The 14,251-nt window shown below is 38.2% G+C and overlaps 3 protein-coding genes across 3 annotated transcripts in view; 2 read left to right on the top strand and 1 right to left on the bottom strand.

Moving 5' to 3' along the window:
* LOC139970217 (sorting and assembly machinery component 50 homolog A-like) overlaps positions 1 to 13,692 on the top strand; it is a 122,322-nt gene extending 108,630 nt beyond the window's left edge. Inside the window, exon 12 of the mRNA XM_071975855.1 lies at positions 11,627 to 13,692. The gene's annotated coding sequence lies outside the window, so the exon portion shown is untranslated. The remainder of the gene's footprint in view (positions 1 to 11,626) is intronic.
* LOC139970216 (sorting and assembly machinery component 50 homolog) overlaps positions 1 to 13,692 on the top strand; it is an 83,851-nt gene extending 70,159 nt beyond the window's left edge. Inside the window, exons 4-11 of the mRNA XM_071975854.1 lie at positions 5,294 to 5,400; positions 6,496 to 6,629; positions 7,876 to 7,963; positions 8,648 to 8,776; positions 9,191 to 9,379; positions 10,239 to 10,419; positions 10,904 to 11,048; positions 11,552 to 13,692. Of these exons, the coding sequence (XP_071831955.1) occupies positions 5,294 to 5,400; positions 6,496 to 6,629; positions 7,876 to 7,963; positions 8,648 to 8,776; positions 9,191 to 9,379; positions 10,239 to 10,419; positions 10,904 to 11,048; positions 11,552 to 11,597 (1,019 nt within the window). The 3' untranslated portion in view covers positions 11,598 to 13,692. The remainder of the gene's footprint in view (positions 1 to 5,293; positions 5,401 to 6,495; positions 6,630 to 7,875; positions 7,964 to 8,647; positions 8,777 to 9,190; positions 9,380 to 10,238; positions 10,420 to 10,903; positions 11,049 to 11,551) is intronic.
* The window catches only part of LOC139969586 (transmembrane 7 superfamily member 3-like), a 123,188-nt gene that overhangs the window by 96,078 nt on the left and 12,859 nt on the right, over positions 1 to 14,251 (bottom strand). The gene's annotated exons all lie outside the window — the stretch shown is intronic.

Raw genomic sequence — 14,251 nt, 5'->3', positions numbered from 1 at the left:
GAATTAACTGCATGTGTTTTGTACTACTGTGGCGAAAAATAAACCGAAATCACAAATTGCTCACTAACTGACAATCACTTCTAAAAACGGTTACACTGGCCTGCTTTGTCAGTCAACCCTAGCTTAGGGTTGAATCTTATGCGCCGCTGGTCAAACAATTTAGTTCAGTGAGACCTTCAAAAGTAAGTGGATTTCGCAATGTTAAATGTTAATTGTCAATACTTTAGAGTGAGCATCCCAGTCGCTTTCTGTAATATCCGACTATCAAAAGTCTCCTTGAATGGCTTGTAAGGGTCCACGATAGTTATCGTGAAATTCATAACATGTGTGATGAAGTTATAACACAGCACGATAACTATCGTGGATCACCATTAGCAAGAACCACGTTAGTTATCGTGACGACAAGGAGAATCGGGTGAACATTTTCTTCTTATTGATACAAGCAAAGGTGAGCGTACTATATCATCTCATACATCAGAAGACAGAGATTCAATTTAGCAGAGAGGCCCAGACAGAATTTTTGTCTCGTATCAACATATCTTGGAGGGCAGTTTTGCACAAAATATCTGTCGGTTTTGTGTTTTAGCAGTGAGAAACTAGCTGAAACAAATATAGGAAAAGAGCTTAGAAATATATGGCTAGAACAGGATTCGAACCAGTGACCTCTGTGTTACAAGCCTGTCGCTCTACCCACTGAGCCATCCAGCCCTTTGGTCGGTGGTGATCCCTATAGAGCCATTTCTTTGCTTGGGGGTGCTAGTCAGAAGCCACAGTCAGAGCCGTATATAGAGAGAGTTTGGCCAACTGGCGACTTGTGACGTCACACGCAAACCATGGGCATCAAAATAGGTCCAGTTGTCGTTACCAGTTGCGCGAAACACGAAAAACACCACACACAATATATAGCAGCTTTGCACACTGTGCTCGTTGCGAACAAACGAAGCGACTCAGAATGTCAGATTTTGACAGGCATACGAGGAACAAAATGGATATCAGGTAATGAATTAGAGTATGCGTTAGTTAATCACATTTACGTTTATCTTCACACTTGAAATGCATAGAAAACTAGCTGAAAACCTGTCATTACACTTGTTTTATTTTACGCCTCATACTACTAGTCCTACTTTAGTTATACAAACGAAAAGCACACATCACAGTCCTGGCTAGGCTAGATTACAGACGCACAACTATAGCATCAGGCCTACATTAATAGATCCTTCAATTAAATAAAGTAGGCCTACACATAAAATGACAATTTATGCTTCACTGATCTTTTCAGGTTTGCCAAAAGTAGTTGTACCAGAGGTCATTGTATTAAACTCCAAAAGTTACATAGTAGGATTAATATTCGGCATAACTTTTTCTCTAAAGTCTAATACAACTTATACAAGGGTTGTGAATGGATGGAATGGTTTGCCTGAGAAGGTTGAATTGCAAGTAGTGTGAATGGGTTTAAGAATACTTTGGATGAGTACATTAAGCATTGTAATTGGGTATGACATTTGATGTCCGCAGTTTTATTCCTCTCATATAGCCTTAGGGTCCTTAATGGGGACTTGAATGTCTCTCCTGGTCTTTTTTTCTACTAAACTAAACTATATACTTGAGTGTAGGAGTTAGCAATAGTTGGGAGTCTGTGGGCAAACCTAAGACTGATATTGTGGTGTTAATTTCTCAGGAATGTAGTACTAGGTGCAACAGATTGAATGAGTCTGTCGAGAAAAAAAAAAACCTGCAACAACTGAATACTGGTGTATGTTGTAGCTTATGTATTTTCCATTAACATATATACTATATGGTCATGTCCTTAATAAGGTTTCATGGATCACACTGACATAGTGTGCCTACTTGTCAGTGTTGTCAACTGAGCACAGGGCTGATGACATCATTCAGTTTGTTATTATGCAGACAGCAAATGGCCATAATGATAATTATTAATTGTTACTTATTCTTCATACTGCCCTGACTGGCCTTACCTGAACAGTGATGTATAAAAATGCAAGAAGTCGTTAAGCTTTTCATTTAAGAATCGTTTCAGCCTGTCCTATTTCAAACATATGATTGGCAGGTTTCCACGTTACATAGCTTATCAAAATGGGCTGTTCTGTAAAGCAAGAAAATCACACGTACGCATGCATACAAACACACTCATATATAACAATTTCTGAATATCTTTTCAGCTGCCCAAAGGTACTGGAATGCAAGCTCTGTTGGGTGAATTAAAAAACCCTCATTGTACTCTTTTATCATGGTCAGTGTAGCTGGAACCAGCAATGATGGTGATGTGGATTTGACAGTACCTAGACAAGAATTCAATAGCTGCTTTGTGTTGAAGTGGGTTCAACTTGCTCAAGGCCATGACAGGATGACGACTAGACATTAGGATGAATTATCTGTTGCAGAGCTCTATAAACCAGGCAGTTGTTAAAACATCCATTGGGTGACCCTCACAGTCTACCAGGCACTGCATCGCAGAAGCAAAATGAAGTGTGTGTGATACCTTCATCTTATGAGAGTGGAATGGTATCAGTGTGGCCTCTGTCAATTTGGCTTCAAGTCTTTGTTTTCTTGAAAGCTGAGAAGATCTTTCAGTGGTTTCACACTGACCTCTGTACTTGACAATTCATGTGTATTTGCCAGCTCAGGAGGAAGCCAGATTTTAATTACATTAACCAATGCTGACTTTTTTTTGGACATGTGGTACATCTGCAAGGAGGTGAAGGAAGCAGTTGGAGTTGCATGGATGTGAAATCTTGTTGATAGTCTGGCAGTCTTATCCACAGATTATCCCAAAGCTTCTCCACATTGCCACATTCAGAACTTATTACATTGATAAACTTGAAAATTGCAGGAATCTAACGAAGCACCCATCAAGGGAATTTGTTTGTATAATTATTGAAAGCTGTGACCTTCTGATGTCACAGACTAATGTGAAATAAAGGGCAGTGGATTACCTTGTAAATGAACCTTGTTATTGTTTGATTGTATCTAATGTTTGCAAAATTTTAAGTTGCATGCTACCAATTGAAACATAATTCTTTCTCTATTAATGGGATATAAATACTTCTCCTTAAAGGGTGTGGAGACTCCCGCACAAAGAAACGTCTCATGCCGGTTATCGGACCTAGTTTCGAATGCGGTGTAACAGAAGTGTTAGAGACCACCATTGATCCCAGAAAATACACATACAGCTTGCTACCATCTGTAAATAGACATTAGTGTACAGTCAATACAAACATCACAGTCAATACCCACAACACAGTGCACATAGCAGCATGGACATCTCAGGTCTAGATAAAAGATAACAAGGTATCAGGTTTCATTACTGTCTGCATTTTGTAGCGACACAAAAAAAACTTCACTTGCAAGCAACGGAAAGTAAACTTTTTCAGAGCGCGGCATGCGGTTTAGGGCAAGTCTTCAATACCTTTAAATATACTGCATCGGTTGTTGTCACTTGATCATTTGCTTGTGTGTGAGCTAAACAGCTTAAATAATATGTAAAAAAATAATACAAACTTTCAAATTGCCAGATATTTACTTGCTCAAAATCATTATCCGATCATGATTTGTTGCTATCCTAGATTCCATTATTCAGATGATGAGGCAGATTCCCTTCAACTCTCCATGATGAAGGTAAAACCTTATATCTTAACCAACTGCCATTGAGTGTCCATTTGAAAGTTTCAAACACACAAGTGCATTGATTAAAACAAAGACTTTATTGCTGTGGTTGCAGGAACTGGATTTCAGTCTAGTAGTCACTCACCAGGTTTGTCATTATCACAGTCTGCTAACTGTGGCTTTTTATGTTAGGAGTTTTTCTTCAGAGCACATGTCACCTTTGATTTGTAAAAAAAGTCCTGAAATTCAGGGAGTTAAAATTTACTGTCTAAAGATAATTTAAAAAGATTTTTTTAACTTCAGTCGTCAATGTGGGTGTCAATTAAGGGAATAAGGAGGTACTGATGCAACTTTGATAAATGATAGTTGACTGCATCCAAATTAAACCAAGGCCTAGGCTATACTTTTGAAGAAGAAAAAATTAGGCTGAATTCATGTTAGCCTAAAAAGGCTAGGCCAATGCTGACAATTAACACAAACCAAGATCATTTAACCATTTGGGCACTTGTTTATGGCATACTAAAAGGGTCTATATAATTAGGCCTGTATGTGTACACAACCCATAAGTTGCCAATGAGTATAGACCTAGCCTAACTAGTTTAGGCCTAGGCTACTTTGTTTTCCTTAGACCTAGTTTAATTGGGCCTTATACTGTGCCATATTATGTAATGTGCTATAACAGTTGTAGTTATAGCAAGAATGGTCCAGGTCTAACTAAGCCCAGGCTTAACTTATGCTTCGGGCTTAACTAAGGATTAGGGCTTTACGTGATGCCTAGAGGCTAGCCCACCCTTTTACATTAAACTAAAAGTGATACTTTTTTAGGCTAGGCATAGCCTAGGCATACAATAACTAGGAATTAGGATAACTGTATGTGCGACTGAAACTGCCATGCCTATGATTAGGAGAGCTGGCATAATGAAATCGAATTTGTGGATCGTAAAACGAGAGAGAATAGCCATGCATGTAATTACAGAAACCAGTCTGAACGTAAAATTCTCGCATTGCTTGTACATTACTCGTATTACACTAGGGCCTATGGCTAGTATGGGCCTAGGCTACACAGACTTTTTTTCATTAGATCTCCATCTTGTTCTTTCTACTTCCAAAAAATTCCTCTTCTTTTATGGTCAGTCGGATAATCAAACAACAATATCCATGTTCTGACCGATCGCAGCATCCCCAGCACCATTTCTTTCATAATTTCGTACTTTTTTCGTGTACACAAACGATAGTCTATACACTGTGAGTATGCGTGTCGTCTGCTATAAAGTTTTCAAGTGGACCTATTTTACCACCCTGTGTGGGCGTTTTCCCTCTCGACCAATCCAAATCGGTTACATGGTTGGCCAAACTCTCTCTATATACGGCTCTGGCCACAGTGTAACCAAGGATCACACCACAGTATCATTCAGTCCAACCCAAAAAGTGACATGAAATGGGTTTCATGAAAATTTGGCTTTCAATATATAATTATATAAGTGCAGTAAAATGAAAATTGGAAAACTGATTTAAAAACTCATTTACCTATTTCATAAAAAGAAATATTGGAAATTTTCTGGTTGATTCTCTTCGTTGACCTTTACTTGATAAACAACAACTTCCTCTGCTTAGGAAAAAGCTCTAAATGTGGTGCCATCTCCTTTAACTTTTTGTACCGTCTTACCAGGTCCTGGGGTTGGCAAAGATGGTCTGGACGTCATCTTTAAGGTGAAGGAAGGAAGGCGTTACTCGGCCAGTGCTCACACCGCCATCGGCAATAATGAAGGAAGCTTGGTAAATATCCTCCAACCCATGACACAATATGATCTTTTAGGAATAAAGCAAACGCATCGACGGTTTGTAACTACAGGCATCTAGAAACATTGAATTATATAGGATGACAAAGTAGCACAGTGCCACAGACTTACTTGTAACACGATCCCACAATTTTACTTACCTCTTTTCGGTAATGTATCAATTTATTACTCACAGTCTTTGGTTTGGTGAAGAGCAGCTTGATGCCTCCCACCATCTCCACCTGCCTCTCCATCTGCTAGATCACCTGCTGGACTGTTCTTTGACTGTCGCTCCTAGTCAGCAGGTGATCCCTCAGGTTGTCAAAGACTGAGACAACGTTCACTATGTAGTTAGAACAAAAACTATGTGCTAGAAAAGCAGTCATAGAGTGTATCTTAGGCAACAGATGTTGGAATATCCTATAAACTGTAACAGTATTTTGTCATCTGTTCACTGTTTATTTCTCCCTAAGGTGGAGGTAGGGGCTAGGAAGGGTAGGGGGGGTTGGGTTAGAAGATGGTAGACTTGAACAACAGCATAGTAATTTGAAAACAAATATAGGTCGCAAAATACCTGCATATTCATGACAGGCTGTGTCTAATGTTCAATGTATTCAAGTTATAAAGTACTCGTAGTTTGATTTTGCTTGTCATCAGATAGGAAATTGATTTTAATAACGACTTTTGCAGTTTTGCATAATAAATTTGAATGTGCCACTCGGATTGTGATTTCTGATATCTCAATCTATACCTATATAGATAACAAAAAACGGACAAGTTTTGAAAAGATATGCGAGGCTTAGATTTTGAAACCTTTTCAGCTTGTTAATATCAATTTGTCATGTATTTTAATAAATAAAAGCTTTTTTTATATATAACTTAATCCTTTTCTATTCTTTTGTATATGAGTATTCAGATGTTGAAAATCAAAACATTTTCATCAATTGTTAACCTTGAATTGGGAAAGTAGAAAACAAAACAGAAGAGGTTATCTTAGTTCGAACAATTGAACATCTTCTGAGTACTATTTGGTATAATGCAATTGTCAACCAGTCGCTTTAATCGTTACCTTTCTTCCAAATATCATTTTCAGGTGCTTGGAGGAAAAGTAGGCAATGTTTTTGGCAGGGCTGAAAGGCTGTCACTTGAGTACTCTAGGGGTTCAAGACAAAGCACAGGGTACAATCTTACTTTCTCCAAACCGATATTCAACGAACTATCCAAAAGGTGAGTTTTAATCTCTATTTTCTCTCCATAAAACAATACATACGTAGTAATGAAATTTTGGTTTTTATAGGGTAGAGGAGGTGGAGGTATACAGGGATGTGCCCACGCTGGGCGGCCCCGCCCACCACTAAAATTACTGCCCAGCACTGTCTTAAAAATCGTGAATCCCGCCCAGCACTATTTTCATCTAAAATCCCGACATTCCTAACAATATATTCAACATAAATTGGGCCTAGCCTATGCCAAATACAGACTAATAATGCATCAGTTACGCATGCGAGATCATTACTTACGGCTCTCAATCAGTCCCTTGTAAAATCCCTTTGAAACAAACTAATAACTTTTACTAGGTACGTAATATATTTCACTAAAAAAAATGTAAATTATTAGCAAAACTAGTACTTGTGTATGTGCTTAAAAAGTTACACAAGTGCCAGCATTTGGCATCTGAGCACCTTCAAAAATCGAAACACCCCCCTCCCCTTAGACCCCCCCCCCAGTATACCCGGCACTCAGGAAATCCTGAGCACATCCCTGGGTATATATACAGTATTTAATAAGGAGAAGAAATTAAAAGTTGCTTCTCTTGGGGGAACCAAGTGCTCTCCATCCAGAAAATGATTGAACCATGCACATCAGAGGTATGGAGAGTCCAGATCATGCCCATATATAAAAATGAGAGATTACTACTCTTCAGCCCATACTTCCTGGTTTCCCTGCCATATTTTCTTGTGCCATTTGACCGGGGCCCTAGGGCAGTAAGCCCCTCCTTACCCCCCCCCCCCCCCTCATCTCATCAGACCTAGTATACAAACAACACCAACATCAAAATATTCCAAACCGTGACAAATTTGCCCTGGACACAAGGTGTGATATTGTTCCTGTTATGACAGTTAATCCAAGCAGAAGAGCAAAAACTAGGACATTTCATTTTAAACGTTTTGCTCGAACTCCATTTATGAAAGAATGTTACCAGGTCAACCGGACCCTCTGACCCTGCCTTTTCTTGCCCTCGTATTCTTGTTTTTCACCTTTTCATACAATGTCTGAATTTTATTTTAAGGGAGTTTTTTTTTCCATCTGAATTGTGAAGGGATGACAGTCCAAGTTTCAGGCAATCCAGTTCTTGACAATATTTCAACAAATGATTCCTGCTTGTCACGTAGTCTATGCATCCGTACACGATAATAAAAAAAAAATCGGTTATCTTAATTTGAACACTCTGCTATCAATTACCGCTTTTCAGATTAACAGTACAAGGTTTCAAATCGTCCGGCGAGTACCTCCTCAGCTCCTTCCGTGAAATCGGACGCGGTGCTTACGTGGACTACACTGTAAGTAATATAACAGATGGCAATGTGGTCAAGTGGTTAAGGCAGTGGACGTGTGATCTAAGCATTACAGGTTCGAGCCCTGGCCAGATCATTGCGTTGTGTCCTTGGGCAATCCCTTTATCTCTATTGCCTCTCTTCACCCAGGTGTATAAATGGGGACTTTCGAGGTGACTTGTAAGTATAGTTGCGTGCGCCGGTTTGTGGCTGCACCCTATGGAAAGTCCCCCAGGGGACACGTGGTTGTGGTGCACTGTGGTGCCCCAGGAGAGATTGTTTGAATTGCGTACACTTTGGTGTGTAGGTGTGACAAGTTACCAATGACCAGGGTTAAGTACAGCTCGGCGAGACTTTATTGTAACTTGCGCTATATAAGATCTGTTAATTATTATTAACTAATTATAATTATTATTATTATTATTAACAAGAGACATAACTTTCACTGGGATGACGTCGTATGACAAAGAATTTGATGGTACAGTACATTGTAGAGAGTAAAATGTATCATATTACAGCGATGATGCAAGAGGGAGGACATGTGGCTGGGGAAGGGGAAGGGGTGAGGTGACTGTGCTTGAGATGAGAGCAATGTGCAGATTCTTAAACAATAAGGGATTCTTGAATAATATTTCATTTTTTCACCATTTTTCTTTTAACAATTCTTCTTCCTTCCTACCCTTGCCACAGTTTCCCGGTCCTCTCGGACTGCAATCCCTGAGATGGGAAGGAGTCTGGAGGGAGTTATCCTGTTTGACCAGGGCATCATCGTTTCCCGTGAGAGAGCAGTGCGGACATTCGCTGAAGTCGTCGCTAAAGGTAAGCTATCGCTGGCTTGGCTTAACTCACTAAACGTAAACTTTGGGACGAAGTGTCACATTCCGTAGCATCTGTAGGTTAAACATTAATCTCTGTTACTCGACACAACTAAACCGGGTGCGGATCCAGGATTTGATAAAGTAAGAGGTCATGACCCTTTGAGTGGTTTAAGCCAAACCCCAATGTCCATAGAGCCTGTGAATCTGGGGTCACTTTGCCCCCCTGGTCATGGAAACCTCCAAATTTCACCTCAGCTTAGACAAACAATCTAGTGAGAAGTACCCCTAGGATATTCATTGAAAAGTTTAGCAATGGAATGCAACCGCCTTATTTACTTCTTCCTGTACAATAGATCAAGCTTGAAGTGAAGGATTCCATTTTTCCATTTATTTTTATAACTTGTCCCCTCTTCAGCATATTTTCGCTCGGGATACGAGAGACGAGCCTGTTTGCCCATCGAGGGGTTACCTGGTCAAGCTCAGCCAAGAGTTTGCAGGTTACACCGGCGGGGACGTCAAATTCGTGAAAGGAGAAGGAGAGTTGCAGCTTAATCAGTATCTATTCTGGGACATAGTGAGTATAAATCAAGCCATCTTTGAGATGGTCAAGTTTTTGTGAATATCGATAGTTGTAGCCAGAAACGTTTCCTAAAGATGACCCCACACTCTCCAATTTCAATTTCTTTATTCCAGTATAAATTACAAAATTTATAAATAGGACACATAATAATGATACATAAAAGACGTAAAAATGTACAATCATGAAAGCATGAACAAATAAGAAATAAGATGGAGGATTATAAGGTTGAAAGATTAAAAGGATTATAACAGAGATTCTAAGAGATTCTGTTATGTGCATTCATAAAATGTATAAAAGTTAGGAAACAGTAACCAAATTAGGGAATAAAAATTGTGGAAACGATACAAATTACATCAAATCAAGTCATTTAAAGCGTCATGTTGAATAAAAACAGATGATCTGTATACAAACGAGTTTCTGAAAACTTGCACTCTATACGTTGGTGTCAATGCACCATTCCTGAGATTATAGCTAGTGTGTCGACACAGTGATTTCAGTTCTGCATGAAGCGGGTGACTTTCTTCTCTTGGAATATTCCTACTTAGTCTGATAAATTCACGCCTAGCTCAACCATACTGTAGGGGCATTTGAACATATGACAGTGGTACGCATAGGGTAGGCTCATTGGGCCATGGGAATGTGGTTGGTATATGGTAGTGTCATTGGACCATAGGACAGTGGAAAGTATAGGGGCATTGGACCACAAATCAGTGGTAGTATATGGTAGTACCATTGGACCATAGGACCATGCTAGGTGAAGGGTAGCCCTTCCAGGACATGCATATTCTACCTTCCAGAATACAAATATATAACCTTCTTTTTCTAATTAAACCTAACTTGACCTTCTCACCAAGCATTGACTGGTTTAATACTGTAATTTCTTTTATATAATATTAGTATCATGGTTTTGTTTTCAGGTAATTTTCTAGGTGCTGAATCCTATTGGGCTGCCGGTGTTCATTTGTATTCACCTTTGCCCTTTAACCCCGGGAAAGGTCGATGGGGTGACCTCTTCAGAATGCACGCCTTTGCCAATGCTGGAAATCTATGCAATGTTAACTTAGGTAAGTAGTAAGTATATAAACTATATTCATTTTCTCACAGCTTTTCTTCAGGTTATTATCAGCCGTAACTCATGCACTGTCTTTTATTAAAGGTCTCTATCTCCAACTGGGAAGTATTAAATTAGTTTGGTATGATGAAATATTTTGATAGGAACAAAGTTGTCCAATTGCTTTTGCTTGAAAAATTTCTATTAAATATCATATTTTTTCATTTTCATTAACATATATTGTTATTATCTCATCATTTGTCATTTTGTGCATATACAATATTTCAGTTTTGTGATCGGGGTTGGACAATGCACCTTGCCCAACTTTTGCAAATTTTTGCAAAACTGCAAACTTTTTATAAGCAAACCTCTTTTCTGTGGTTACTTCATTTTATCAAAAAAAAAGTAACAGGACCAACCTTTCATTTCCAGAGTGATAAATTTGTTGCAGTAAGGCTTTTTTGTCTCATCAATGTTCCTTTTTTTTTTTGTGGCAGATAATCCCAATTTTCCGGATCAACTGAGAAAACTCCAAGAAAATGTTAGATGGAGTTACGGTGCCGGTATGTTACTGAGGATAGGAAGAGTGGCGCGGTTTGAACTGAATTACTGCATACCGAAGGCAGCACAACCTACAGACAGGTATGTCCTCTTTTAATAACATTCTGCTGAATACTTCTGTAAATCTGTTTTTAGCTGTCATCAAGCAGTCAGAGTTGTTCCACATAGCAAGTGTTACCTTATTCTATCTAAAGAAAGGAGGAGGAAGTTGTCTTGGCCCAGGGAAGGCGGTTTTTCTCTTTACGTTGTCCCGCGCCCCCCCTCTCCCCTTTCGTGGGAGAAAATACTATTTTGAAGTGTACCTTTGTGGAGACAAAAAGCTCAATCTAGCATACAATGCGACAGTAATTCAGTAGTTTTTCCAGTCTTGAATCCCTAACTTTTTTATTTCACTCTCTTGAAATATTTATGTCAGTGTTCTCCTTTCCGTAATGGAGATCTATCTTTCATCAGAGATTGGAGTGATATAAACTTTTGCCCTTATTCTTTCTTCCATTCTTCTTTTGTTAACTCTCCATTCTGTAAAGTCAACAGCTTTTACATATTTCTACCCTATTTTTTCTTTTACATTCTTTTCTCGACAGCATCGTCTCGGGTTTACAGTTTAGAGTCGGAGTTAGTTTCTTATAACCCTGAAATGCAATAATTTGCGAAGAATTTCCCCTCAAAAAGATGACTTTCTTGGCAAAGGGATATCCTACTGTATATGTGAAGAAACAAGACACAGCAGACAAGAATGTTGTTAATATATGAAATGGTTCAGTTTTCCTAAAAATTTGATGACCTGGTTGCTAGACCAAAAACTGGCATTTTGTGAAATTAAAAGGGGTTTTTTGTCTTTCTTTTTTGCTTGTGAAAATGATGAAAGTCCTGAAAGTTCATGTTAATATGAAGTTCTGAAAAATAGTAAGAGGATAATATACCAGAAAAAACAACATATTTTTCTGTTCCTTTTTGCCCACACAAATTTGACCAGGATCCATGATAGGTAGCATTATATGTTTTTGCAAGCAAAACCAACAGAAAAGTAAATATTATTTATGGGACACAAAATTTTCTGTGTTAAGATTAAAATGGTAAACAACAAATGGTAAATCAGAAATCAATAAGATAAGTCCAGCCACATGAAAGAAGTATGTAATTATGTGCGACTATTATCGTTTTGTTTCTTTAGGGCGCCACAAAAATACAACCAGGAGTGTAGTGTTCATTCAGGCAATGGGGCAGTGCTCAAGAGCAATAGGAAGGGGGGCGGGGAGGGGGGTCACTAGCTTCTGAAACCTAATCAAATCCAAAGTTCAAGATGCCAGTGTACAACTTTCATTCTAGTATCGTGGGCCTTATCCATGTACAAGATAAGATTATTGGGATATGTGCTGAAAGTTACTCTTAGGATATAGGGAGAAGGGGAGATTGAATGCCCCCTCACATTTCTTCTGCTAATTGCTATTACCCGACACAAACTACAGCGTTAAGACATGCATATTTACTGCAAGTCTCAGTTTGTGCTTCCATTTCAATCATGTGAACTTGATTATAACAACTTTTCTGCTTTATAATGAAATAAAGTTGTACCCTTCATAGCTTCTTTGGACTAAAAGTTTGTGGACTTGGTCACCCATATTTTCCACTTATGAATGATCACAAAACATGATGAAAGGGTCTGTACTGATTATTTTCTAAAACTACTGTAAGCTGCAGCTCTGTATTGTTGTTAAGCTGAATCACAAGTTAGTTTTAGTGTAAGAAATCCTACTGGTGCACAACACGGTATAAACCTGCTAGCTTTCATGTATGTCTTTGTTTCTTCAGGTCAGCAAATAACTCATAATTAATTAATGTATGAACTAAATTATGTAAGCCTGGATGATGTCACAGGTCTTCCAATATCTATGAACTCTACTCCAACGATATTAAGGAAGTATTTTAAGCTTACCTCCTCCCCTACTACAAACTATTTGCAAACTAACTCCTAGGAGCCACATCACCCCTCATGTTACCCCTTCATGGGTTTGTTTGAGATCAAAGAAATGCAATCATTACGGTCACATACGAAAGACTGCTGTTGACCAGCGAAGATATTCATCATGACATCTCTATCAAACTTTATAGCATTTGGGAAACATTCAACTTCATCTATCTAATGCTAGTAAACTTCGCCTTTTTTGTAACCTCCTAAAATTGGTTTTAATGTTGTATCAGTGCCTATCTCATCCTATCTTGCTCTGGTAATAGATCAGGTTATTATTTTTTTGTTTCATTTTTAAGCGTCTGCTCTCTCGGTCAGGTTTAAGTTGCTAGACGGCTGGAGGTGGTGCTCCACGAGTGCAGTGTCATATGGAATGGAATCAGATTTAATACTTAAATTGGAGTCAAGCTCCTGGTTATTAAGAAAGAATAGAAAACCATAACACCAAACATAATGCTTTTGCATGTAAAACATTATAAAAGTTTCTTTGTATTTCTGTGACAAAGATTAAATAGCATATAATGTCAGTAGAGTCTGTCAATAAAATGGAATTGAAAAACTTGAAAAACAGACAATTGTGTATTATTCTTGATTCTGCTTTACAAAGTTCCTTCCAGACATTGAGTGTTAATTTAAACAATTTAAACATTTTGGTGATGAAAGCAAATAATACGTTGAAAGTGTTAGTAAAACGCTTGTTGTAGTTACAGCATATGTCTCTTTCTAACTTTAATGCAGGCGGTTTGAATTTTCACATCTTAAAACTACGCAAACCGTTTTCCCCTGGCAACCCATTATAATACAGTTTAAGTATAATACAATGTTTTTTATGTACCATTTCTTCCTTTCCTCAAATATCTGCAATTATCTTAACATGGTTTGACCTGTTCAGGACAATAACAACCAGCGTTGCCAGCGTTAGCGTTTTTACACTAGATCTAGCATTTTTAGTCTTTTCTGGGTGCTAGCATACTTTTTTCTAATTTTGGTAATTTTAGCATTTTTTGCCTAAAAGTAGTTAAATTTACCAAAAATAGACCATTTTTCAGATTTTTCAGACCAAATTCTTTCTTGAAGACCCATCCAACTTTATTTTGAGTATTTTTGCCCAATCTTTGGAATTTCCTACTGAAAATTTCCATATTTTTTCAAATTTTCTGGGTCAGACTATCACTCAAATCAACTATTCAAAATCTATTTTGTGATCGGTGACCATTCATCCTACGAATCTGTGCTAAATTGACTCGAAACAACACAGAAGTTAGGGAAACTACCATTTAGCGTTTTCTGGGGTTTTATTTTCGCAAATCTAGCA

Source organism: Apostichopus japonicus, chromosome 7 (assembly GCF_037975245.1).
Source record: "Apostichopus japonicus isolate 1M-3 chromosome 7, ASM3797524v1, whole genome shotgun sequence".
Taxonomy (NCBI): Eukaryota; Metazoa; Echinodermata; class Holothuroidea; order Aspidochirotida; family Stichopodidae; genus Apostichopus; species Apostichopus japonicus.
The sequence above is the reverse complement of the archived record's forward strand: the minus strand, read 5'-3'. Positions and strand labels throughout refer to the sequence as shown.